The sequence below is a fragment of the Ornithorhynchus anatinus genome, chromosome 8 (genome assembly GCF_004115215.2).
Source record: "Ornithorhynchus anatinus isolate Pmale09 chromosome 8, mOrnAna1.pri.v4, whole genome shotgun sequence".
NCBI classification, from domain to species: Eukaryota; Metazoa; Chordata; class Mammalia; order Monotremata; family Ornithorhynchidae; genus Ornithorhynchus; species Ornithorhynchus anatinus.
Genome location: NC_041735.1, coordinates 58,414,454 through 58,440,580, shown reverse-complemented (window position 1 = coordinate 58,440,580; position 26,127 = coordinate 58,414,454). Strand labels below are relative to the sequence as shown.

At 39.9% G+C, this 26,127-nt stretch overlaps 2 protein-coding genes across 2 annotated transcripts in view; both read right to left on the bottom strand.

The window, feature by feature from the left end:
- The window catches only part of LOC100083237 (solute carrier family 40 member 1-like), a 30,172-nt gene extending 19,513 nt beyond the window's left edge, over positions 1-10,659 (bottom strand). Inside the window, exons 1-2 of the mRNA XM_029071408.1 lie at positions 10,513-10,659; positions 2,663-2,735 (exon numbers count right to left, since the gene is read on the bottom strand). Coding sequence (XP_028927241.1) covers positions 2,663-2,735; positions 10,513-10,659 — 220 coding nt within the window. The remainder of the gene's footprint in view (positions 1-2,662; positions 2,736-10,512) is intronic.
- Positions 10,660-17,263: 6,604 nt separating this feature from the next.
- Positions 17,264-26,127, bottom strand: part of FAM126A (family with sequence similarity 126 member A) — a 66,789-nt gene continuing 57,925 nt past the window's right edge. Inside the window, 1 exon segment of the mRNA XM_029070454.2 lies at positions 17,264-23,019. Coding sequence (XP_028926287.1) covers positions 22,451-23,019 — 569 coding nt within the window. The 3' untranslated portion in view covers positions 17,264-22,450.

Here is a 26,127-nt window from a genome sequence, read left to right as displayed (position 1 = left end):
GTGCAGGTAAAGACAGGAACAAGTAAATGACTGAGTGGAAGAATGAATGAATGAATGAATGAATGAATGCTTGGAGGCCACAACTGTCATTAGTATGATTAGAAGTAAAGTTGAGGACTGTATTTCTTCCCCCCAAAGCCTTCCCCTCCTTTCCCCTCCTCCCACCCCCACCCTTCTTCCACTCCCAAATGCCCCTCCTTAGCCTTGGTCCCAGCCAGGAACACCGCTCTGAAGGGAAGGAAGCAGGGTAGCTGCCTTATGCTTATGTCCTTTCTTCAGGCACCAAAAAACACTTCTTACCCAGACCAACCCACAGGTATCTGTGAGCATCAGTAGCAAAGTTGCAGGCCAGGTTAGATAAGGAGACTTTTTTGGATGAATTCTAGGTAACCCAAGACTGCAGAACAGGTATTAAATATTGTAACCATATAGGTCTCTAGAACCATCCTCCTCACTCCACCCTAACCATTCCACAGCTTGCTTTCTTCCTTCCTTCAAGGAAAGTCTGGGGTTTGTATCCCTGGAATATCCCACTGGACTTCAATCCTCATCTCTTTTTCAGGAAGTGAGACTTAGGCAATGTAACCAACTCCCTTAGCTATCCCACATTAATGTATCATTAGTGATAACATTTATAAAATTTTGGGGATTCCCACAGGAAAATGGTTACAGTATTAGTATTTTTATTTACAAATTAGGGAAAGGGAATGAGCTTTCAATGATGATGGAGTCATTTGTTGTGAATGACCGATGGGCCTAGATCCTGAGACTTCAGGACTGAGAAATTGAATAAAGAAGCTGATTAAAGTTCTAGTGGTTTGCCAATCTCTCACTTCCCTGACAATCATATTCCCACTGGGGCATTCAGTGCTGCATAATTGTGTGTTTTCATCAGCCTCTTTGCAACTAGGGACAATTTTATCTTAGAGTTAACTTTATCTCTAACATTCACATGTTTATACCAATCAAACCCTCAATAGCCACACAGAACACCAATACATAATCTGAATATATAATATTAGATGAGATAATATTTCATCAATTCAATGATGAGTAGTCAGTGTCACCCAATCCTGTCAGTCTCACCTTCACAACATCACTAAAATCCTCCCTTTCCTCTCCATCCAAACTGCTATCACGTTACTACCCTCACTCATCCTATCCTGCCTGGATTATTGCATCAGCCTCCTTGCTGATGTCCCAGACTCCTGTCTCTCCCCACTCCAGTCCATACTTCACTCTGCTCCCCAGATCATTTTTCTATAAAATGTTTCAGGATATGTCACCCCCTTCCTCAAAAATCTCCAGGGGTTGCCCATCCACCTTTGTATCAAACAAAAACTCCTCACCATTGGCTTTAAAGCACTCAATCACCTCGTCCCTTCCTACCTCACCTGGCTTCTCTCCTTTTACAACCCAGCTCGCACACTTCACTCTTCTAGCACTAACCTTCTTATTGTGCCTTGATTTCACCTGTCTGACACCAACTCCTAGCCCTCGCCCTGCCTCTGGCCTGGAATGTCCTCCCTCTTCTAATCGGCCAGACATTTACTTTCCCTAGCCTCAAAGCCTTATTGAAGGCACATCTCCGCCAAGAGGTCTTCCCAGACTAAGCCCCACTTTTCCTCATGTCCCGCTCTCTTCTGCATCGTCCTGACTTGCTCCCTTTGCTCTTCCCCCCTCCCAATCCCACAGCACTTATGTACATATCTGTAATTTTATTTATTTGTATTGATGCCTGACTCCCGCCCCCAGACTGTAAACTCTCTGTGAGCAGGGAATGTTTGTTAATTGTTGTACTGTACTCTCCCAAGGCTTAGTACAGTGCTCTGCACACAGTAACCACTCAATAAATATGACTGAATGAATAAAAATATTAATTCAACTAAAATGTGTTTTATATTCAATACCCTTCATCAACATAATAATATTGATTAAATTAAAATGGTTTAAAACTCTACATCCTCCATCAATAATAGGGAAATACCAGATGTTCAAATATTCCAAAAGAGGAGGTCTAGAGATGGCTTCCAATGCTAAATGGCTTTAAATGAGAGAAATCAATTTACAATACAGGTGCTCACAATTACATTCAAAATGTCTTTACCCACTCTACTTAACTGAATCCTTCAAGATCTACACAATTGAAATTTCAGCTTGATGTTACCAACAAGCTGAGAAACTGCTGCAATTTCTCTCAGAATCCACACTCATTAAAATGATGCACAGAAAAGCTAGTCAATAAAATTATCCAATAGGTCTATTATTCAATAAAAGCAACATGGCCAAGTGGAAAGGCCGTGGGACTGAAAGTCAGAAACCTGCGTTCTAATCCCGGCTCTGCCACTTGCCTGTTGTTTGACCTTGGGCAAGTTACTTAACTTCTCTGTACCTCAATTACCTCATTTGTAAAATGGTGATCAAATCTCTCTCCCTTTGATTTAGACTATAAGCCCCATGTGGGACAGAGCTTGGGCCTAATCCTGATTGCCTTTTATCTACCCCAGCACTTAGAACACAATGCTTGACATGTAGTAAGCATTTAACAAATATAATTATTATTATCACTTATGATCACCATCATCATCATTATTATACCATTCTCTTTTCTTCCTGGAGACCTACCAAAAAAAAATCTTCTCTCTCCCATTCTGCACTCTACCTGCAGATTCCGTTGGCTTCCCCTTATTTCCAGAGTCTTCTAGGTCATTTAATTCTTCCGGCATTGCTGCATACTATGAAAAAAAAAGGTAAATTTTGAAAACTATAATCAAATTACCAGAACAGTATTGCTATAAAATTATGAAAAATTGGGTGCCCAAGCTCTACTCTAATTGGATTCCTGAAAAATGGTTTATACTTCATTTCTTTAATTGAGATTAAGTGTGTGATTGAGCATAAGGGGTTTATTGCTTAGGATAAAGTCAATGTAATTACTATCTACAATTGGAGGCATATTACTAGTATCAAAAGAAAAGGAATCTTAGTTTGTCAGAACCAAGGGTGCTAATAGTTGTAATCTCACCACAAAATAGACAGCATTTATACAGATTAAATTATCCATATTACCCACCAGGTCTGAAACAACTGAATTATAAACAGTTCTTTCATTAGCAACTCATTTTCTCCCCTTAATTTTCCCCAAGGACAAAATTATGATGTTTTCTTTCATTAATGCAAGTTAAAACTTTAAGGAAGGCTATTAATATATCACATTACTTCTCGAGTATTTGTTCCATTTTTCTAATCATTTTCCTACAGATGGAAGTTTCAAAATGTTAATATTTTTACTTACCATGCACATAGAAGATGAAAATCTGCATGTGTTCTACCTTTTTTTGGATGTGCTTTTCACTCAACTACTGAGAAAGTATGGAAAGATGAATTCCAAAGCAGCACAGTGATCAATTTAAGAAATTTACACATGCGCCTGCTAACACGTACCTCAGTGTGTGGAAAGTGCTGGCGGGGGGGGGGGGGGCGGGGGCAAATGTTTCTTGTTCATTTTCAAAAGAAAAGCTAGCAGTTTCTGTCATAGTGACGGGCAAATACAATGTGGCGTTACTAGGATGATTCTGTGCTATGTAAATTAATCCACTGGGAAAATGCAATGCGTTAGACAATCCTGAGAGAGTTATGTGTATCACTCACATTTGTATGGACATAGCAGAAAAGAAGAAAAAGGCTGAGAAGTTCCTTGCTGGATTTTTGTTGTTGCTGTGTTGTTGTTGTTCTGATTTCATTTAATCGTATTTATCTGTCTACATGTTTTGTTGTCTGTCTCCCCTTTCTAGACTGTGAACCCGTTGCTTGGTAAGGATTGCCTCTATCTGTTGCCAAATTATACTTTCCAAGTGCTTAGTACAGAGCTTTGCACACAGGAAGCGCTTAATAAATACGATTGAATGAATGATTTAATGTAAGCACTATGACTAGAGTGAGTCAGATAGAGCTATTTTCAGTGTCACCATAATAATTAATTGATAATAATTATAGCATTTATTAAGTGATTACTGTGTGTCAAACATCATACTAAGCACTGGGGAAGATACTAGACAATCAGGTTGGGCACAGTCCCTGTTCTACAGTTTAAGTAGGAGGAAGAACAGGTTTTGAATCCTTATTTTACAGATGAAGAAATTGAGTCACAGAGAAGTTGAGTATCTAGCCCAAGGTCATACCTCAGACAATTGGTGGAGCTGGAATTAGAACCCAGGGCCTCTGAATCCCAGGCCCATGCTCCTTCCATTTGTCTACACACTATGCATTAGAATATTGTGCCAAAGATTCTCAAGCCTTCAGTTCGCCAGTTTAGATCCGAAATAATCATTTCTTTACTTGTGTTTTTTTTAAGTTATATTTTCTTTCTGAACTGCATGGCCTATTGGAAAGAGCATGGACCTAAGAGTCAGAGGATCTGGGTTCAGGACCCAGCTCCACCATTTACCCCAGAGCAACAGGAGCAATGTCTGAAACTCTGGTCGATGAGCAGATGGGTTTAAGTCATGAGGTTCCTTGAGGCTCCAAAGAGAGGGTGCTAGTCAGAGAAGCAGCATGGCCTAGTAGATAGAGCACAAGCCTGGGAGTCAGAAGGACCTGGGTTCTAATTCTGGCTCCGCCACTTGTCTGCTGGGTGACCTGGGCAAATCACTTAACTTTATGTCTCAGTGACCTCATCTATAAAAGGGAGATTAAGAGTATGAGCCCCATGTGGGACAGGGACTGTAACCAACATGATTAGGTTGTATCTACCCCAGTGCTTAGAACAGTGCTTGGCAAATAGTAAGTGCTTAACAAAATACCATCATTATTATTATTAGTGCTGTGGGGCTCCAAAAATAGAAACCTTGTCTTCTTGGTGCAGTCCTCACTAATGTTTGGCTTTCCCTGATCAGCAAAATGCTTTTCTAGACATATACTCACCCTCTGCAAATGTGGCAAATATGTGCTTAGATAGGTCCTCTAGACTGTAAACTTGTTGTGGGCAAGGAATGTATCTACCAACTCTTATTGTACTCTCCCATACATACTTGAACCAGTGCTCTGTACACAGTAAATGCTCAATGAATAAGATTGTCATGGCAGCTGATAGGTTTTCCTGAGTGCATCCCTCCTTAACCTCACAGCTGTAGACAAAATGAACTAGTCTGTTTGGACTGGTCTATTTCCACACAAATGTTTTTTATTCTGATGAAGACGACTCATCCAAGTTCAACTTTGCATTCTCGTCTCTGTTTTCCTCTTTCCTAAACGAAGCAATTTCTGCATTCAGAGACAAGGAAGACTTGCCAATCCCCTCAACAATATCAAGAACACATCATCCTGCTCCTCACAAACCTCCGACGATAGCCCATTGCCTCAACGTCGACATTCCTCACCATTGGTTGCCAAGCCCTCCGCCACTCTAACATTCTTACATATCTGCTCCTTTCAAGCTTGTATATTTTCTTCTCCCAAGATAACCTTCTTACTGTTCCTGGCTCTCAATTCTCCTACCTGTGACCTTCCCCACATATCAATCATCAGTCCCTTCAATCCACCAGACCACAGCTATTAAATCCCTCCTGAAAACCCTGGGTGGGTCATTCCAAGTCATGTTTAGTTTCTATGTTAATCAATTTTTGTACTCCATTCCTCATCTTGACTATAAGCTCATTATAGGTGTGTGTCTGCTAATTGTTGTGCTCTCCCAAGTGCTTAGTAAAGTCCACTGTACATAGTAAGAGCTCAATAAATACCAAGAGACTGATTCAAATATTAATTTTCCCATACTCTTGGTATTACCAGTTGCAGCTATATTTTTCCTGCTGTTCCTACTGCATGTATAAAATGATTGTCTATCAGTATCCCTCAGTAAACTGTAAACTTGAGGGTGTGAGTTGTTTCTATTATTTTTATTACATTCGCCCAAGTGGCTAGTACAATCCTCTGTACACAATGCACTTGTAATATTACTCAAAGAATTATCTTTCCAACTTGAAACTTTTGGCAATCAAAACAAGGAGGAAATGTGTCACACGGTTAGAATTTGAGAAAATGGGTGGTGGATCCTCTTCTGTGGGGACCCAAATATAGTTTTCACTAAATGAAAACAGAGTTATATTTAAGTATGTGCCAAAGAACACAAGATGGGAAGGAATTTATTAGCGCTACTGTAAAATCATAAACAGATGCTCTTACCACTCTGTAGCTCTATAGCAAATCATTAGCTCCACCGTTCATTTGATCTTTAATTAAATCTTGTAGCTGTGGGAAGGTTTTCACTGCCATGTTATGCTTTTTTTGTTGACAGGTGAGGTAAAAATTATGAAAAAAGTCTTTCAAACTAAATTTGCCCCACTGACATTTCAACAATACTTCAGGAAGAGTATAAAATTGAATAAGTAGAATGAATAAGCAGTTTTTGTTGCTCTCATTTTCAGCCTCCATTGCTTCAAGGCCAGTGAAATGTTTTTGTCTTTTGGTTTCTTTTTGTTAAGCGCTTACTACATCCCAGGCCCTGTTCTAAGTGCTGTGATAGAAGCTAATCAGGTTGGACACAGTCCATGTCCCACATGGGGCTCACAGTCTTAATCCCCATTTTACAGATGAGGTAACTGAGGCACAAAGAAGTGGCAGAGCTGGGATTAGAACCCAGGTCCTTCTTTCTCCCAGGCCTAAACTCTATTCACTAGGCCACGGTGTTTAAGAGTGCTTCTTTACAGAATACACACGTGAAATTACCAGAAAAATGACTTAAATTTTTAAGAACTGTATAATGACTGCTGGAAAAGATCTATCGTGTGTTCACAGCCACTAGCTCACCTCCTTAGAGGCATTACTTTTGTTTGTTCAGATGACGTGAGCCCCTGACTTGCAGAAATGTTTCTTTCCATGTAAGACCACTCTGAGGTTCAAAGCTTTCCCCGTGCCTTTGTTCCTGCCTGCAAATTTCTTTGAATTTTCCTCCCAATCTCTGTATGACTTCAATAGGCTTTCATGAGTATTTCTGTCACAAGTAATCTACATTTTATACCCCACTGTGTAAAAAAGGTAAGAGTTCTGAGCTATGAAAAGATTTGAAAGCCAGATTTTCCTTTTCCAAGTCAATCTGACTTCATCATTCAAAAATCATAAATTCAACCCCAGGTAGTCCCCTTTGTGTGATTCTCTGTGTTTCATCACTGTCTAACTTGAAAACAGGAACACCTTAAAATGGGCTTGAAGGGCAAGTTTCAGACACCAGTATTGCAGGGATGCTTTGAGAGGCACAATTTATTCCGTTGGTTGCTTCGGTCACCCTATTGTGGTAACCACGTTTGAAATCAGTAGGGTTTCAAATATCCTAAATGATTCCAAGTTCTTCAAACCGTTTCTGTTCTTGCAGGCAGCTGGGTACTTGATCATCTGTTTTAAAGAGAAGTCTTCTGACAGGCAAGATCACATTTTTGTATGGTTTGCAAGCTGCAGCAAGACACGGAATCCACATCATTTGGGTCTTTATTCAGGCAAGTTCCCCTGCTGGCCCCTAACAAAAACATAAAAGCTATTTTCAAATTGTATACTGGCACCATTTTTCATTCTCCAGGGAAATATGTGAAAATTCTTTCGATCACTTCGTCCACCTCTGAAGTAGATTGCCACCCTTTAGGGACTGACACTTGGACGGGAATGGGACTTGGGGCCTGGGAGTCAGAAGGACCTCGGTTCTAGTCTCGGCTCTGCCACTTGTCTGCTGTGTGACTTGGGCAAGTCACTTCACTTCTCTGTGTCTCAGTTACCTCATCTGTAAAATGGGGATTATGACAGTCCATATGGGACAGGGAGTGTATCCAACCTGATTTCCTTGTATCTACCCCAGCCCTTAGAGCACACAGTAAGCACTTAGCAAATATCATTACAAAAAACTGAGTAAACAACTTTTTAGGGGGTTAACTACATCCATTTATGATTATAGTCAGAGATTGTAAAGCACAGTCAGAGGTGCAATTTGAAGGTCTAGAAGAGACCTGAATTTTATTGCTGGTACCACAATGACACTCATTTCCTGTTATGTCAGTTTTCCTATTTCTTGTCGAGTAGTCTCCAACCCACAGCGACTCCACAGACACCTCTCTCCAACACGCCCCACTTTCCGCCTGCAACGGCAACTCCACAGAGGTTTCTTGGTAAAAATACAGAAGTGGTTTACCGCTGCCTTCTTCTCTGCAGTAAACTTGAGTCTCTGCCCTTAACTCTCCCCCATGTCAATGCTCCCAACTGCAGGTGAGTTTTGACTTATAGCAGATTGCCTTTCCCTCGCCAGCCACTGCCCAACCTAGGAATGAATGGGTAGGCCTCTGCTTGACTCTCCCTCCCGTAGTCGAGACTGGTAGAAAACTGCAAACTCTCCAGGTGTGATCCTGAGGGATTTCCTATTTTTAGGAATACTCAAAAACCAAGGCAGTTGTGAGGGTAAATGGTAACTAAAAGAGGTTGGGTGTGCTGAGCGAAGATCACTTTCTCCATTGTAAAAACTCCTTAGGGCAAAAAAGGAGGGCAGGCAGTGGGCTTTAGACTGTAAATTTGCTGTAGGCAGGAAACATGTCTACCAACTCTCCCAAGAGTTTAGCACCGTTCTCTACATACAGTAGCACTCAATAAATATGATTGATTCTATAGTACCTGATTCTAGACAAGGAGTATGGAGATGATATTTTCATTTTTTGTTTTGCTTTCCTGTTTCAGTTACCAAAGCAAATATTTGGCCTCTTAATGCCTCAAACCTCTAGACCATAAGCTCGCTGTGAGTAGGGAAATTGTCTGTTTATTGTTGAATTGCACTTTCCCAAGTGCTTAGTACAGTGCTCTGCACACAGAAAGTACTCAATAAATGAGATTGAATGAATGAATGAACCATCTATGATGAAAGGAGGGTAGCAACTACATCTTGTCCCCTTCCCCAGCCCTTGTCTTGCAAAGATAGGGTGTGGAGTAAATTAAATAATCTGCAGGCAGGAACATGTTTGTTCTGTGGTCTTCCCATGGACAGCCAGCTCCCTGGAGGGGAGGATGCTGTGGCAGACTGTAGCTTCCTGCATTTGTCGAGGGATGACAGATCCCATCTGTCCCCTACGCCCACCCGAGGTTTCTCAATGGCCTTCAGCTGAATTATGGGATCATGGAGGTGGCTATTTTTCAGTTAATCCAAGAGAACTCAGTGGTTTTGGAAGTCCTACTTTAGGACTTTTCATTCATTCATTCAATAGTATTTATTGAGTGCTTACTATGTGAAGAGCACTGTATTAAGCGCTTGGAATGAACAAGTCAGCAACAGATAGAGACAGTCCCTGCCGTTTGACGGGCTTACAGTCTAACTGGGGGAGATAGACGGACAAGAACAATGGCAATAAATAGAGTCAAGGGGAAGAACATCTTGTAAAAACAATGGCAACTAAATAGAATCAAGGCGATGTACATTTCATTAACAAAATAAATAGGGTAATAAATATATACAGTTGAGCAGACGAGTACAGTGCTGAGGGGATGGGAAGGGAGAGGAGGAGGAGCAGAGGGAAATGGGGGGAAAAGAGGGTTAAGCTGCGGAGAGGTGAAGGGGGGGTGGTAGAGGGAGTAGAGGGAGAAGAGGAGCTCAGTCTGGGAAGGCCTCTTGGAGGAGGTGAGTTTTAAGTAGGGTTTTGAAGAGGGGAAGAGAATCAGTTTGGCGGAGGTGAGGAGGGAGTTCACAACCCTAGAAAACCAAAAACTTCATAACATTTTCCTCTCCTTTATAGCCAGCAAAAGGCAGTTAATTTTTGGAAAACCTACAGTGTATTCAAAGAAAATAAGTAGAAAATTATTTTTTTCACAATAGACTAATAATAATAGTAGTATTTGTTAAGTGCTTACTATGTGCCAAGCACTGTATTAAACACAGGGGTAGTTACAAGTTAATCAGATCAGCCCTAGTTCCTAGCCCACATGGGGCTCCCAACCTAGAGAAGAGGGAGAATGTGTGCTAAATCCCCATTTGATAGATGATAAAACCGAGGCACAGGGAAGGGAAGTGACATGATCAAGATCACAAAGCAGGCAAGAACTGGAATTGGAACCCAAGTTGTCTGACTCCCCAGGCCTGGGTTCTTTCTAATAGGCCAGTTACATGTATAGAAGGGCAGTTACACGGGATCTGGCAAAATTATGGGTGTGTGTTCTCTTTCTCATTCCTCCCCTCAATTTAATTCCATGTTTGCTATCTTTTAATTTTAAAGGATCTCAGTTTTAATTTTAAAGGATCTTAATTTTTCCACAGTATAAAATTTAAATATATACCCACTTCCCTTCATGGTTACATTATCTACTCCACAACCATTCATTATTACTTAGGTAGAAAATGAAAAAAATAAATCACAAAAATTAGGAATACTGTGAACCGTAACTTCACTTAATGGGGCAGTCTTTGAAAAAGCAGGAGAGGAGAGAAAATATTTCCTTATAAGGTTGAAATAAAATTATACCTTACTCTGAACATACGTATATCAAACACATTCTTACCTGCACATATTTCATATAATAATTATCACCTTTTTCAGTGCCAAGAGTAGGAAGTAAGACTTTGCCATAGAAACAGCCTTGAGCTGCAACAGGCCAAGAGTGACTAAGTGGTGGAGGAGCCTTGTATTGCTGCTTCAACAAAGGCATTGCCAAATTTTCTGCCTACAAGAGTGGGTGGTTTCAAGGACATTTTATTGATCACTTTGGCCTACGTTTCTGAACTGTAAATAAACTGAAAGACTCTAATATATTTACATTCATCTAGACATAATCCTAATGGGCTTATCCACTAGTCTGATTTCACTTGCAAAAAAAAATTGGCTTTTGGGAACATTTAAAAATCTTTCTTCTTACAGTTCCAAAGTTTGCTCTTTCAAAAATAATCTCACTTTTAATTGCCCCCACCACTCAAATTCCAATAAATGTAGTTTTCTCTTCTCAGCCAATATAGTGTGGTGACTAAAAAGGAGACTTATTTCTAGACTGCCACATCTTAAGATTTGGATTTTTGTTAAAAATCAGCAGTAAATAATATTCATTTCTATACTCTAATAAATGACTAGGCTAGTTTATTTACCATCCTGGGATAATGTTATGAGAAAAGCCAGAATTTACATCTTCTGTTCTCAGCAAAGACATTTTGTGACAATTACAGGAATTAGATCACTTTGGGTTTGGTATTACTGGTGAAACTGCTGGGAGTTATTGCCCACTGGTACATTTAGCCTCCTCTGGCACTTAGTTACATATCTTACTGCCTCCTAACTGTAATTTACTTAGGTTAGCAAGATCTTTGAGGATAGGAATCTTGTCTGATAATTTCAGCTGTACTCTCCCAAGCACTAAGAACAGTGCTCTGCACAAACATGATACATTCGATCGATGGATTGGTTAACAAGCACTTATCCTAATGATGCATTTGGAACTGGATGGCTTTCATATGGGAAATGCTTCCCTCCAACATGCTCTCAGCCCTAACTGTAGAGGATGGGAAGGAGAGAAGAGCCAGGATGAACAAGGAAGAGGGAAAATGAAGAGGATCCTTACTACTAGATCCCTTGAGGAGTTATAGATTTCCAAATGAGGTTAATGGCTGTTAACCCATTTTCTTTTCCTCAACCTCCTCCTTCCCTCTTCTCAGCTCACCTTCTCTGCACACATCCTTCTGCCTTACCAGAAGAGTTCACTAGCCAGGTGCTCTCACATCCACCTTCTCTCAAGCCCCCTTTTTCTTTTTCTGTTTTGGTCTTTCTCTAATGCAATTTTTTATTCTTTCTGTTTATGCCTCACTGTTTTTTGGGTTCTTTATGATTTCCTTGCAACGCTTGGTTGGGGTCTTGGTGTCTCAGTCTAAGAACAGAAGACCATGAGTATTGCCATTTCTGATTCAAACAGACTGTCCTGAGCATGATTCTGCTAGAAGAGCAGCACCGGGACACTTGGGAAGAACTGTGTGATGGCTGCCCTCCTGGAAATCCAGCTTCATGATTATGGACAGACAACACCCCAAACTTTCCTCTTCACCACATACTTTCCTCTAGTAGCCATTACAGACACCCCCACCCATCCATAAATCTATCAAAACTTCTCTCAAACCTGATATTTTCAGTTGTCGACTCCCTGTGGGAACAAATTCCACGTTTACTACCCTCTCCAGGAAGAAGTGTTTTATTGTTGTTGTTTTGAAACTGCTACCTTCAGTGAGGACCACTTTCAGCTGGTGATGCTAGTACTGGGTGTCTACCTGCCTCCCCCAGGTAGATTGTAAACTCCAAAGGGCAATCAGAGGAGCATGCCTTCTACTGCCAAGAACCTAGAAGTAGCATCTGCAGTAATAATGGTATTTACTGAATGCCTACTGTATGCATTCCACTGCAGTTGGGAGACATAAGAGAAGCACAAAACAGATTTCCTGTCCACAAAGAGCTTACACTTTAAATGGGGAGAGAGAAAGAAATATCCCTGCACATGGCAGATGCTCAAATTCTGAGGACAATAATATTGAGACAGAAAAAGGGGACAGTTTTGTAGGAAATCCCCACAAGAATTCTTTTTCCTCAGGGATATGTTTAAAGTGATAGTGACAGGTTCTATTACAGAACCCCACGGAACAGCAGCAGAAATATCAAGGGACTCTGGCCAGCTGCAATAATTTTTGCCAAGTTACTGTGTGCAAAATACTCCACTAAGAAATGAGAAAAATATACTGGCTAAAATTAAACATAGTCTCTGGTTCCAAAAGGTCTCACAATCTAAGAATAAAGAGGGGTGAGTTGGCAATATACACATAAGGAAAAATAAAACAATAAAGCCCAAAAGCAGTATAAAACACAAGGATACAAAAGCAACTCCTTGACAGACAGGTAGTCCCTCTCTAGCTTGGCTCCTGGTTCTTACAGGTACCCCGAAGTCCTTTGGTAGCATCCAGGATTAGTGACTGATCCACTGATCCCAATAACTTGGATTTTTTTCAAAATCATCATTACAACAATCCTTCTTTCCAATAGCTTTTGCTTTATTGTCATTTGCTGCCTTTAATGGCAAAGAAAAAGTGGATTAAATTTATATTTTCAAGCCAGCCAGTAAACAGCGATCCCTTATCTCACGTAAGTATGAAGAAAACATTAATTAATCCTGCAAAAACCACACATTCTTCTTCTGTCTTACCAGAAGAGTTCACAAGCAAAATAGATTCTATACTAAAAGGTACGTGTCGCCTCTCTTGAGATCAGGTTTTGAAATTTCTTTCCTGGGTATCTTTAATAGAGTATAAATAGTTATCTGTTCTTAAAAGGCCATTTTGCAAGATAATTAGATCGGTTTGATCTCAGCAAGAATGCTAGCCTTTCAAGAGGATCATTGACAACTGCTGCTATCTTCAAGCCAGCAGGAGGCTATTTCATAATGTAAGCTCAATGATTCAGACACACCCAATAGCTTTAACAGTTGGAAATTGTGCTTAGAATAGAAGAAGCACCAGGAATTTTCACAGAAAACTGGTTTTTGATCTGCTTCCTTCCTCTGAAAAGCACACTGAACTATCCTCAATTTCAAATGTACTGATAATTTTCTCAAACCTCAGGGAGGACAGCACTGCAATTAAAATAGACTTCCACAATACACTTCATTCAAGGCAGGGGCAGCTATTTATTTAACAAAATACTATAAGATAAAGGACATTCCCTACTTTTCAAATAGCATGCCTCTACTTATAATTAGATTCTGAGCAACAACCATATAAAGCAAAGAAATGCAGATCTCCTGATATAAATTAAAATTCAACAAGCATAAGAAAGCAAAGGATTGATTAATGGGAAAAGTTGTTCCTGTTTGCTTTTTGAGGTTAAGGTGTTATATTTCTTTCTTTTGACTCTTGGGCATATCCTGCTTCACCCAAGTCAACTAACAGGGTATAGTAAGAAATTAAGGAATGACTGCATGAAAGGAGAAATTTTAGAAGGAAATTGGAAGCAGTGAAAGCAGTGGAAGAGGGTATTAGTTAAAGAAGAGGCAGAGATACAAAGATGGCTCCAGACAGAAATGCACTACAAAAGATTTCAAGAAGAAAGTGATGAGGAAGAAGTGGAAAGGTAATAAGACCAAGGATGCATTTGCCCAAGTGAAGAGAGTAAGAGCTGTAAGTGAAAAACATCAGTGCGAGCCAGTGAGGGATGGGCAAAGATCTTGAATGTGAGGTCAAAAAAAGCCCAAGTGTTATGTGGATTTCATTATTTAAGCAATGAGTTCACAGTCCTCACATACTTACCTAAAAAGAATCAGGTTTTCATCTTCTGCCAGTTGCTCTTCGACTTAAAAAAGTTTGGTTCTTCAGAGTCTCTCACGTAGGGAAGATCCATGGCTAGGAAAAAATCACTAAAGGTTCTGGAGATGTTCAGATAAGGATGGTATCTCGATTCCTTCTTGGTTGACATATAGTATGTATCATTCAATCATATTTACTGAGGTCTCACTGTTGGGTGGAGAGTACTGTACTAAGTGCTTGGGAGAGCACAATATGAAAATAAACAGACATATTCCCTGCCCACAAAGAGCTTACAGTCTGCGGGGGGAGGGGAGAGAGGAAGACAGACATTAAGTATAAATAAATAAATAAATCACAGATATGTACATAAGTGCTGTGAGGCAGGGGAAGAAGGAATTCAGGACTAATGTTCCATGTTTCCTGAAAATTTCCTTTTCCCAAATTTTCGTCCCCCATTTCTAAACTTAAGTATGTCTTCTGCTTTCAACTAGAAAGGACTAGTGATTTTATAAATTTGAAGTATTGGCCCAATAGATACCTTTCAATCTGCATTCTGTCTTGCCCAGTCTATAGCACTACTTCATCGGCATCACCTTTAAACAGTATTCATCATCAGATGGCATGACAAGATCACCAGAAATGAAATCCTGGAACACAGTCAACTCACCAGTACTGGGACATGTCCATCACAAAGCCCCAGGAAGTTGATATAAGGAGAATGAATGACGGAAGGATATCTAAGCAGCTGATGAATGGAGAACTGAATTGAGAACCCTACGCAAGTAGAAGGCCAGGGAAAAGTATTTTTAAATCATCATGAAGTACAGTCTCGGACACTGTAGTGAAGCAATGCGCTGTTGAGGGATATAATAATAATTGTGGTATTTGTTAAGCGCTTATATATCAAGTACTGAAATAAGCACTGGGGTAGCTACAAGATAATCAGGTCCCACATGGGACTCACACTCTAAGTAGGAGGGAGAACAGGCACTGAGTCCATTTTGCACATCAGGGAACTGAGGCACGGAGAAGTTAAGCGACTTGTCCAAGATAACTCAGCAAAGTGGCAGAGCAGGGATTAGAACACAGGTCCTCTGACTCACGGGTCCATGTTCTTTCCACTACGCCACGCTGCTTAAAGAGATTACCTTGGTCTGGCCTGTAGCAATCAGAACGGTTACTCTCTTTGAATAGGGGCCTTGGGAAAACACAAGGAACAAGTGGCCACAAATGACAAATACATCTACAGTGGTAAAGGATGATCTTTACAGGTGCATAAAGTGGAATGCTTCCTTGACCACTGGATTCATTCATTAATTCAATCTTATTTATTGAGCGCTTACTGTGTGCAGAGCACTGTACTAAGCACTTGGAAAGTACAATTCGGCAACAGATAGAGACAATCCCTCTTTTTAACCCCATCTGCTTTCACCATCAGGAACATCTTTGAATACGAAGGACAGTTATGTATATACATCAGTAAATCCAAATGCAATCAGACTCACTTAGATCCTAGGAAATATATTTGTGAATTGCATTTTATTGTAAAAATAAATCTTGTGCTTCCATTGCCCCCTTTCAATCAAACCTCGGTCACTTGTCTGTGTGACCTTGGGCAGGACACTTCACTTCTCTGTGCCTCAGTCATCTCATCTGTAAAATGGGGATTAGGACTGTGAGCCGCATGTGGGATACGGACTGTGTCCAACCTATCTTGTCTCTACCTCAGTGCTTAGTACAGTGCCTGGCACATAGTAAATGCTTCATAAATATTTTTTTTAAAAATTTAGGTTTGAAGGGTTTCTGTTCTGAATAGCAATTTGCAGAGGGAGGACGATGACTATGATGCTAATTCCTCTGGCATCAATTTGGGTAGATAGTAAAACCTTTGAGTAATGGTTTTCTTAAATATACTACCATACTTATTAAGTGCTAACTATCTTCCAGGCACTGTACTAAGCATTGGGGTAGATCCAAGATAATCAAGCTGGACACAGCCCCTATCCCACTTGGGGCTCACAGTCTAAATCAGAGAGAGGAGGATTTAATCTTCATTTTAGAGAGAGATAACTGAGGCACAGAGAAGTTAAGGGACTTGCCCAAATACCAAAGGTCACAGCTGAAAAAGTGGCTGAGCTGGGATTAGAACTCTGTTCTCTGACTCGCATTCCCATGCTCTGTCCACTAGGTCACACTGCTTCCCTTAATCTTTAAAACAGATATGGAATCTTCCTAATGAGACATCCAACTTTCCTTCTACCTCCCATCCCCTCCTCACCTTTTGTCAGCAATTCTGTGATTAAATTACCCAGTGCTGGAGAAGCATTGATTGTTCATTTCAGTTTGCATAGAACCCACTTAGCACATTACAGTTTTCCTTCAATAAATGAACCTCCCCAGGAGGACTCACTCTCACTCAACATCTGTAAAACACTTCGAGATGAAAGCTATATAAAAGCTATATTTTGCCATAGCATCCACATACTTCTGCAACGATTTACAAAAATATTAGTTACTGTTGTCTCTAGACACATATGCAAGTCAACAAAATGGTTATAGTGGCAGACAGGTCTATTAATGTGAAATCTTAGCATTTCAACTATAGTGTCCTGATTCATGTCTCTGCTTGAAGAACAGTATTATCGTGTGCCTCCATCATCTATCGCCTCTAAGTTGACACTGTAAAAAATAACTTCCAGTTCCATGATTTCTCATTCTCAGGCTCATCTCTCCTGCTCATTCAACTACCTTCAACAGCTCCAAGATTATTTCAATCGATCTCCTCCCACTAAATCACATCCTTATGTTGCACATAAACTTCTAAAGTTCAACCCTGTTTTGGCTTGGCATCGTCCACTCAACTCCTCCAATTTAGTATGAAAGACTCGTTCCTTCCTACCATGCCAACCCCCACTCAAAATTTCCCTCCCCTCCATCATTATTCTATAAACTCAGTCATTTTAATGGATTCAGGCTAATACTACATCATAATGAGAATGTGAGCTGAGAAACAAGCAATTTTATTTACATCAAATTTTATTTCAACAAATCTGTTAAGAACAAGACGCAAGGCTACCGTATAAAGTAGTAAATACCGAAAACATTTACACAGTGTACAAAACTGCAAAAAACTAATCTCCAGTTAATTTCCATGGCCATAAAAATGTAGGTAGCTCATAAAAGTAACCCAACTTGTGGTGTCTACTTCAGGAATGTAAACTCTGAGTGGAGAATTTAAAAGCAAAACTATTTACCATGTAAAAATTAGGACCGCTGCATAATGGGAAAAAAGGATAAAGAACCAAACACAACCGCAGTTACACAAGAAAAAGCAACAGAGATATTTTAAATCAGGATTTTGAGTTGACCAATAAAAACGTCATAAAAACAAGATGTTGGTATCCCTAAAGCAAACTCTACTGAGCCTCTATTTAAAACGGATTAAACAACACAAAGAATATAAAGTCCTACACATTGTCATTGCTGTAAGCTTTTTGGAATTGAGAAACTGACATGTTATCAATGGGTTACAATAAGACAAAACAAAATATATTACGCATCTATTTTGGGAATTGAAAAATATCTAAATACAATATGAAACAATTAGCAATATTGAATGTAATTTCACTGTGACAGACCTGAAAATGCTCCATACTAATCAAAGAGCAATACTCTCCATTTTCTTCCCCAGGTTTAAAAAATATATTTTTTTTCTCTATCTTTAATTATGAAATGTCAACAGATGATTTTCTCCTTAGACCAAAGTTACTTCAAAACAAATGTAAAATGAACCTCTATTAACTATCTAATTCTGAGGAATTTCCCTGCTTATATTTTTATTTCAATTGAGAAAAATACTGATTTGAAATGTTCACGTTTCTCATGAAACATTTCACTTAAGTGGAGTCTTACTTTAGATGTCAGCTTCAGCTACTTTTATAGTACCTATTTAAGCTTTTAAAAAGAAATCACATCTCTTGGGATCCATTTTCTTTTCCAAACCACTAATCAATTTAACACGTTAAATATTAAAATGTTTTTCATCCAAAGAATAAGTAATCCTGTTAAAACTGGGAAAAAAATCTCTATTTTGTTGAAAAAAATCCATTTCCATTTAATTAAAATCAATCAATTTTAAAAATTTTAAATGAGTAATGTCTGAAGAGCACTTATTTCATAATTGAAAAGGGTGGGGAAGATAATGCTGCTTCTGAACAAATAACCTTTAGCAACTTCACAAAAGCAAACTGCTCACAAAGGGATAGGGTTTTATATTGGGAACCCTGAGTGGGGCTTTGGGCCAGTAGATGCCTCAAAATGGGGAATCTTGACACCCCCACCCCCACTTACAGCGGCCTGAGCCGCTGGAAGTTTCCACTCCCAATCCATTCTGCCTCTGCCTTTCCCAAGGAGTCCTGTGGGCTTCCAAAATGCTGTTTTGCAGTTGGGGTTCCCTACAGTTCTATGGTAGCTGGGGGAAGAGTAGACAAACTATTAACTTCAGGGTTGAAAGGGGGGAAAGCCTAGATGTTCTCTCAGGCCCTGACATATCAAACACAGGATCCTAGTTTGGACTTCGCGTCCAATCTTTCTCAACTAGATAGGAGCACTTATTGGTCATATGGCTACGTTTGGGATCCAAAACAGCAACTAACCACCTCATGGATCTCAATCCTCCCCAACTTACAAACCCAATGAGGAATCCAGGATGTATTTTAATGCTACAGCTATCACATTTTGTACTCGCAAATATTTTTGTGTCCATCTCCTCCATTACAGTGTCAGCTCTTTGCAGGCAGTGAAGGTGTCACACTGTTATTTTGTATTTCCCAAGTACCTAGTACAGTGCACCACCAAGAGGGTGTTCAATAAATGTTACTACTGCTAAAGCCACCCAGCATTTTACAGTTATTCAAAAACTTTCCAATATTTAATTTCTGTCTAAAATTATACATTTAAAGTGGATATGAAGAGTTTGAGAGTCAGTGTTTAAAAAGGCTGAAAGCTAATGGGCAAATTACTTAAAAACAAAGAGTATACCTCCCTAGGGAGACTTGGAGAACCTTATTATGAGACACACACACACACTTTACAATCCAAATACAGGCCTTTTGTTCTACAGCATACATTTACAGAATAGGGTTTTTTTTTTGTTAATTAAAAAATGTATATAATTTCTTATACTTTGCATGAAATCAAAATTATGAGTTTGCAATGCTCATTTGCCTAGTGACTGCTCCACCACAGAGAGAAATAAAGAAGCAAGATGAAGAGGGTAGAGAATGATGAAAAGATTGTGGAGTACTATCAAATGGATACTTCATTTCTCAACTCGAGAGGGAGAGCACTGAGCAGGTGATAGATTTGTAAGCCTGAGGAATAGATGAGCCACTTGCCCACTCTGACACTGCAGATACTTCATTTATCCACCAATGTTATTTGATTTCCAGAATTAGAATCCTGGTCTTGATCTCTAATTTGCATAATCTAGAAGAGATTCCTCTCCTTGTTGAGTTCACTGGCTTGTCTACCAATGCTTAATAAATGAATTCTCATTTGGAAATACCACAAAATAATTTATCCAGATTGAAAGGGTAAAACGACTACTAAAGGATACTCACATTCTGGTAGCTGTGAATGAAGACGAGTTGCTAGTTTTCCTTCCTTAAGAAAGTCAACAGAACTTACAATAACACTTAGTTGGGGGCCCTACATGGGCCCTAAAATTAATTTGCATGGCCACATATGGATGGGACCGTTTCTCTTTGGAAAGGAACTGTCTGTACATTTTTTTTTTTGGCTTGAATGGTAACTGTGCCATGCTGCACGATCAATCCATCCGTCGATTTTTATTGGGCACTTACTATGTGCAGAGCACTGTACTAAGCTCTTGGGAAAGTATAATAGAGCACAACAACATATTTGTGGAGCCTGGAACTATAAGTCCCCCTTCCAACATCTTTGGAGACCCTAAAGTCAGCACATCCGCCTGACAAAGACGACAGCCTTTCCAACCCTCCGCTTCCCTACCTGTCTCCTGTGCTGCTCTAAGGGTCAGACAGGGAGGGAATCCAGGCCGGCCAGCAGCAGGGTGAAGAGGTCCAGCCCAGAGCTACTCACATTCCTGGACGGTGGCTAATTTCCAAAGGTATTACTGTGCTTGGCAAACCATCTAACCACCAAGTTTTGAAGTACCAAAATTGCAGTGAAAATCCACAAAGATCTTGGCAGCCCTAAGCAATGAGTCTTACATTTATGACTTGTAAACAGGACTGTAAGACTCTGGCCTGTCTCCAGGGACGCAGCTGCAGGCCTCTTCTTCCCGACTTCCCTTCTCCATGGGTGCCAAAGGAAAGAGGTTTGGGAGTAAGGGACAAATAGGCTTTTCTCGCCACTGAACAGCAGAGAGGCTTTACAGCCAAAAACACAGCTCCATTTACTTTCTTCTCAGGCCCACTCATGTTCTTTGCTGCAACATTAATTTTTCCTTCCTCATGCCCGATGCCTAATGGTAGCCCACTGAGGGAAAGAGTTTAGCCATGATCTGGGGACCTCTAACACACATAACGTTCTTTTAAATCAAAGGCTAAGGCGCTAAGTGAGAAACTGCTGCCAAGTATACATATTCATTAGTTGAATATTTTATAATTGTGTCTGTGGGAGATGTAACAATAAGGCTTCTTAAATCAACTCAGTTACAAAAATACAAATGAAACATGAGGAAACAGAGTGGGACATATTAGACATTCAGATTTCTAATTTCAATTTTTTTTAAACAACACAAAACAGTAAAAACAATTTAAAATGCGGACACATTTTCTTTGTTCTTCAGTAGGTCTTCGACATCCTTATTTTCCTTGGCAAACTTTTGTTTCTTTTCCAGAATTACAGAGCTTTCATTTACCTAACTTCTTTTAGTTGAACATGAAGTGAATATTTTCAAGAATCAAAATCACCAAAGCTCTCCTGCTTTGCTTTCCTTTGCTGGGGTGTCGCATGGTTCATATTGATAATCCAGCCATCTAGGGTGGTGAATGCCCATCATTTTCAATGAATCCAAACTGAAATTCCAAAAGGAGGTGTTTGGAAGCGTGCATTTCATCAACGTGTGTCCCACTCCGTCTCAAAGGAAACGGAAGGCATTTGTACGTGCTCCACCTAGAGCGAACACTGAAAGGCAACATACTTACTGGCTCTACAAGTTCTCAGAATTAAAAATCTCGCTCACAGATGATAGCAATAGGTAAAACAACACCTATCTCCTGGCATCTTACACTATCCTAATACTGAGAAATGAGGCATTTTATGGATGCTCTGTACAATTATCAATGTTCTAATCTTAAATAGCCTGTCTTCAAACCTTAAACAGCTTCTGCTTCACAGAGTTTGCTTCTCACCTGATGCTTAACAGAGCATTAGCAAGATTTTCCGTAACCCAACCAGGCCCTGCCCTGAGAGACAAGTTATGGAGTTTCTCCCACTCGCCACTGCAGACTGGCTGCTGCTCCAGGGGACCACAATGAGGTGAGAAGGGAAAGGGTATGAAGGAGTCGGGAGACAGAAGTTTGGGCAGTGGGGGCTGGGAGAGGTACTTCACAGCTCTCTACAACAACAACTCCTACCTTCCTTCAGAAGGCTCTGCCCAAATTCCACAATTCCTAAATTCTTTCTGTTCTTCCTTTCTCCCTGATCTTTAGCCTATTGCCAACAAAAATGGCAGGGCTGCTACTGTTTTATGGTTAAGGCCCTGCTACAAAAACAACTAACTCTAAGCTGGCTAAATGCACAGAAAGATTCCTGAAGTCTCACAATTGCCTCAGTCTTCGTCAACATGACCAATTTAACCCTTCACTCTGAAGGTCATATATACCACTTATAAAGAGCAAAATGGAAAGTCACACAACCTCACGTGATTTTTGCCACAACTAAGTGCCACAAGTGCCTGTCTCCGGGGACACAAGCAAAGAAGAAAAAAAGTCTCAAAACATGTCTGGGAAAACTGCAAAAACACATTTCAACTTTAGGGAATCCAGTCAGCGTTTCCATCAAAAACAGGCAGACCTCCAGGCTTTAAAGACATTGTGAATTCCCGCTGACAGCGGAGATGGGTGAAATGGGGATTGATTTTCAGGCAGGAACAACGGATTACCCCCAACCATTGCTTCTGGTCCAAATTCAATCTGTTGAGAGAGTGATGCTGATGCTTGGAGGTCTCGGCTGACCGGTTGGGTGCTTGTTTGGGCCAGGAAGTTCGGTTCTTTCCGATACGTACATCAGTTTCTCCTCCTGCAGACTACTGGCAGAAAACCTATTGGCATCCACACTCACGGGAGTTGCCAGATTAGGAGGAACCGTAACGCCACCGACTTGCTCAAAAGATTTGCTAAAAACGGTAGAGGCTGTCCTAGCCAGACTGTGGCTACCAGGCTTAGGCAGGGATTGGCTAGTGGTGAGAGTGAGCCTCTTCAGAGACAGAAGCTCGAGGTTCTCACTCACGGCTCTCTGTGTCTGTTTTCGGGCAAAATGCTCTCTGCAGGATTCCCCAGGGACTTCTTTCTCTTTGCTTCCCCCTTTGATTCCTCCAGACCTTCGTTGAGTCTTTCCTAAATTTGCCTTGCCGGTGGTACTGTAGCTATTATTTGATAAGGCAGACTGGCTGCTACTGGATGCAGCCCTGGAATAAAACCCTTCATCGACTTCAGAGATTTCCATGAGTTCTTCTTGAACTGTTAAATCTGTATTACCTAAACAAAGGAACAACAAAAATCCATTAGCATTAGAAGTTATTCACATCCCATAATTCATACAAAATCCATTTAGAGTGAAATACTTTCCAGTCTAAAGCCACGAAAGCAAAAGGCCTACTACAGTGCAATTTCAAAGGGATGAATCAAAACAATCACTTAATATGCCAAATTAGGGAAATAATTCAAGGTGATTTAAATGATAGCAATTAGGGCAGCATTGAACAAAAAAGCATGCCACAATCACATTTCATGGTGTTTTAAAAAGAGAGCTCTCCTCTTGTTCATGCAAAAGATTAGCAGATTAGAAAAATACCCCACAGAACCTAGGAGAAAAAACCCTCTTGATAAATAACAAGTGGTTGGTGATCAGTGCCCAAAGACATTCAACCCTGATTCGTGGGCCTTTAGCAATCTCCTCAGCGCTCATCTTTGAAGGACTGCACAAAACCAAGGTTCCCTTCTGGATTAGGGTTTTTGTAATGATCATTACCATTCATTTGGTATTTCAAATATTCTTTTTTTTAAATGGTATTTTTCCCTTCAGTAAAGATGCCCACTGAAAAAAATGAAAAGTGCTTTGAAATCATTTTTTATCACAAGGTGAAATACACGCCTTCCTTATCACCACAGACAAATAGTCATCTGTAACATCTCAAAAATGGAAGGCAGAAAACAAGCTTTCCTTCCCAAATTTGCTCTGGCCTGTTGCCCTCCATTCCAGGTAGCATGAAAATTCATTGAGAAGGTGCTGGGAGTAAATCCATGCATTTTGATATTATTAGATGACATGCAAAAAAACACTGCAATTGTGCAATTTCTCTTCAAACATGCAGCAGTGACCCTTCTACCATCAGGTACCTTGGAGTGCAGCTATAAAGTGCTCTGCTAAAACTGCACTCTGCCAGGTGAGTTTATTCCATCCTCCATCAATTTTCTTACAGATTTTTGCCTCCTGATCTCTGGCATGCCTTTGCTCTCAGTTCTAGGGTCTGTAGCTGTTTCCTGTCCACCCTGCATATGCTGAGCATCATTCTCTGATAGTGCTCTGCTTTTCTCCCCATTCCCGGTTCTCTCTCCGGCCACATTTGTGATACTAATCTCAGGAATGACAAGGATGCCCAATTCAGTAGTGTCATTATTGTTGTCAGGTTGCTCTAGAATTGAAGATGATAAGACAAAATGATGGCTGAAAACAAACAAAACAAAAATGCGAAACAAGAAAAATAAAAAGACGCAAAACCAAAGCTGGATGACTGAAGTGTTATGAATTATGCCAAAATTTCCATTTTTAACTGTACATCATTTCAATATTTGGATAGAATTGGAGACAACTGGACAGCATACCTCAATTCAAAATGACAAAACAAAAAAGACCAAAACGCTGCACAAAAAACACCACTGCTGCTCCTCCATATCCTTCAGTACACACACCTGAAAAGTAAGTTGCTAAGAAAACAGAGTACATTTCACTACTGATTCAATTTTTTCTGTTGTAATCATAAATGAATTTCAGACTCCAGGAAATGGAGACTCTAACTACCTGGACATTAGGAGCAATTATCAACCATTTTTCCAAAATGCTTAGCATTGGCATGATAGTCTAATACTAAAAATGTACCTCTTATACTGCAAAAATCACACAGTTTCATTGTCTACTGCTTACACTGTATCTACCCCAGCGCTTAGAACAGTGCTTGGGACATAGCAAGCGCTTAACAAATACCAACATTATTATTATTATTTTCAATAAATCAAATTTTACAAGGGCTAAACTATGCTTTCATATTCTGGAAATCATGCTTTCATTGGCTTTAAAAATATTGCTGGTGAATAATTATTAAAGACTGTGCTACGTTAAGAGTCCTTTAAAGTCATAAAGCAACTTTATAATGCTTCACTTATTATAGCTTCATTAATCTTCCATCACCTGATTCTAATGGAATACAATTGCCACTTAATGTCAGAATGAAGGAACTTATTAGAAAGCAAAGGTTTATTTCAGCATTTAGCATTATTTTAAGGGGACAAACTGAGATAATATAATAGCCATTATTATGAAAACTACAAAAAAAGCCAGCATATTATATGACTAACTTATAGCGAGCAAGGTAGAACACGAGGGTCATACTAGTTTTCATACATTATGTGAACATAGAGATTAAGAATCATAAAATTAGAATTCCAGAATGTGAAAAACAGAAAATTTTAAAGCACCACAATAATAGTCATGCTAAATTTACATGAGATTTTGAAATAGAGTAAATGTGCTTAAAGAATTAAGATAAGTTAAAAATGATATTCCACTCCTTGGTCAACATCTGAAAAAAAAAGTGGCTGAATTTATTATTATTAATAATAATAATAATAATAATATGTTATTAAGCGCTTACTATGTTGCCAAGCACTGTTTGAAGCGCTGGGGTAGATACAAGGTAATCAGGCTGTCCCATGTGAGCCTCACACTTCTAATCCCCATTTTACAGATGAGGGAACTGAGGCACAGAGAAGTTAAGTGACTTGCCCAAGGTCACATAGCAGAGAAGTGGCAGAGCCGGGATTAGAACTCATGTCCTCGGACTCCCAAGCTCGTGCTCTTGGCTCTCCATCTGGACAGTTTTGTAACACTGACTCACAACTAAGACCCCTAGGCATGGGAACCATGATAGTCAGAAGGACCAAATTTGGCTTGTGAGCCTCAAGCATGTAGTGTTTGAAATTTTGTCAACACAATTTCATTTGAAAGGGAACCGTATATTTTGACATAAGTACAGATGTCGGGAACCTCATATTTTTTTTATGGTATTTGTTAAATGCCAAGCAATATGTGCCCGGACTTGTATTAAATAATAATAATAATAATGTTGGTATTTGTTAAGCGCTTACTATGTGCAGAGCACTGTTCTAAGCGCTGGGGTAGACATAGGGGAATCAGGTTGTCCCACGTGGGGCTCACAGTCTTCATTCCCATTTTACAGATGAGGTAACTGAGGCACAGAGAAGTTAATTTTGTTAATGAAATGTACATCGCCTTGATTCTACTTAGTTACCATTGTTTTTACAAGATGTTCTTCCCCTTGACTCTATTTATTGCCATTGTTCTTGTCT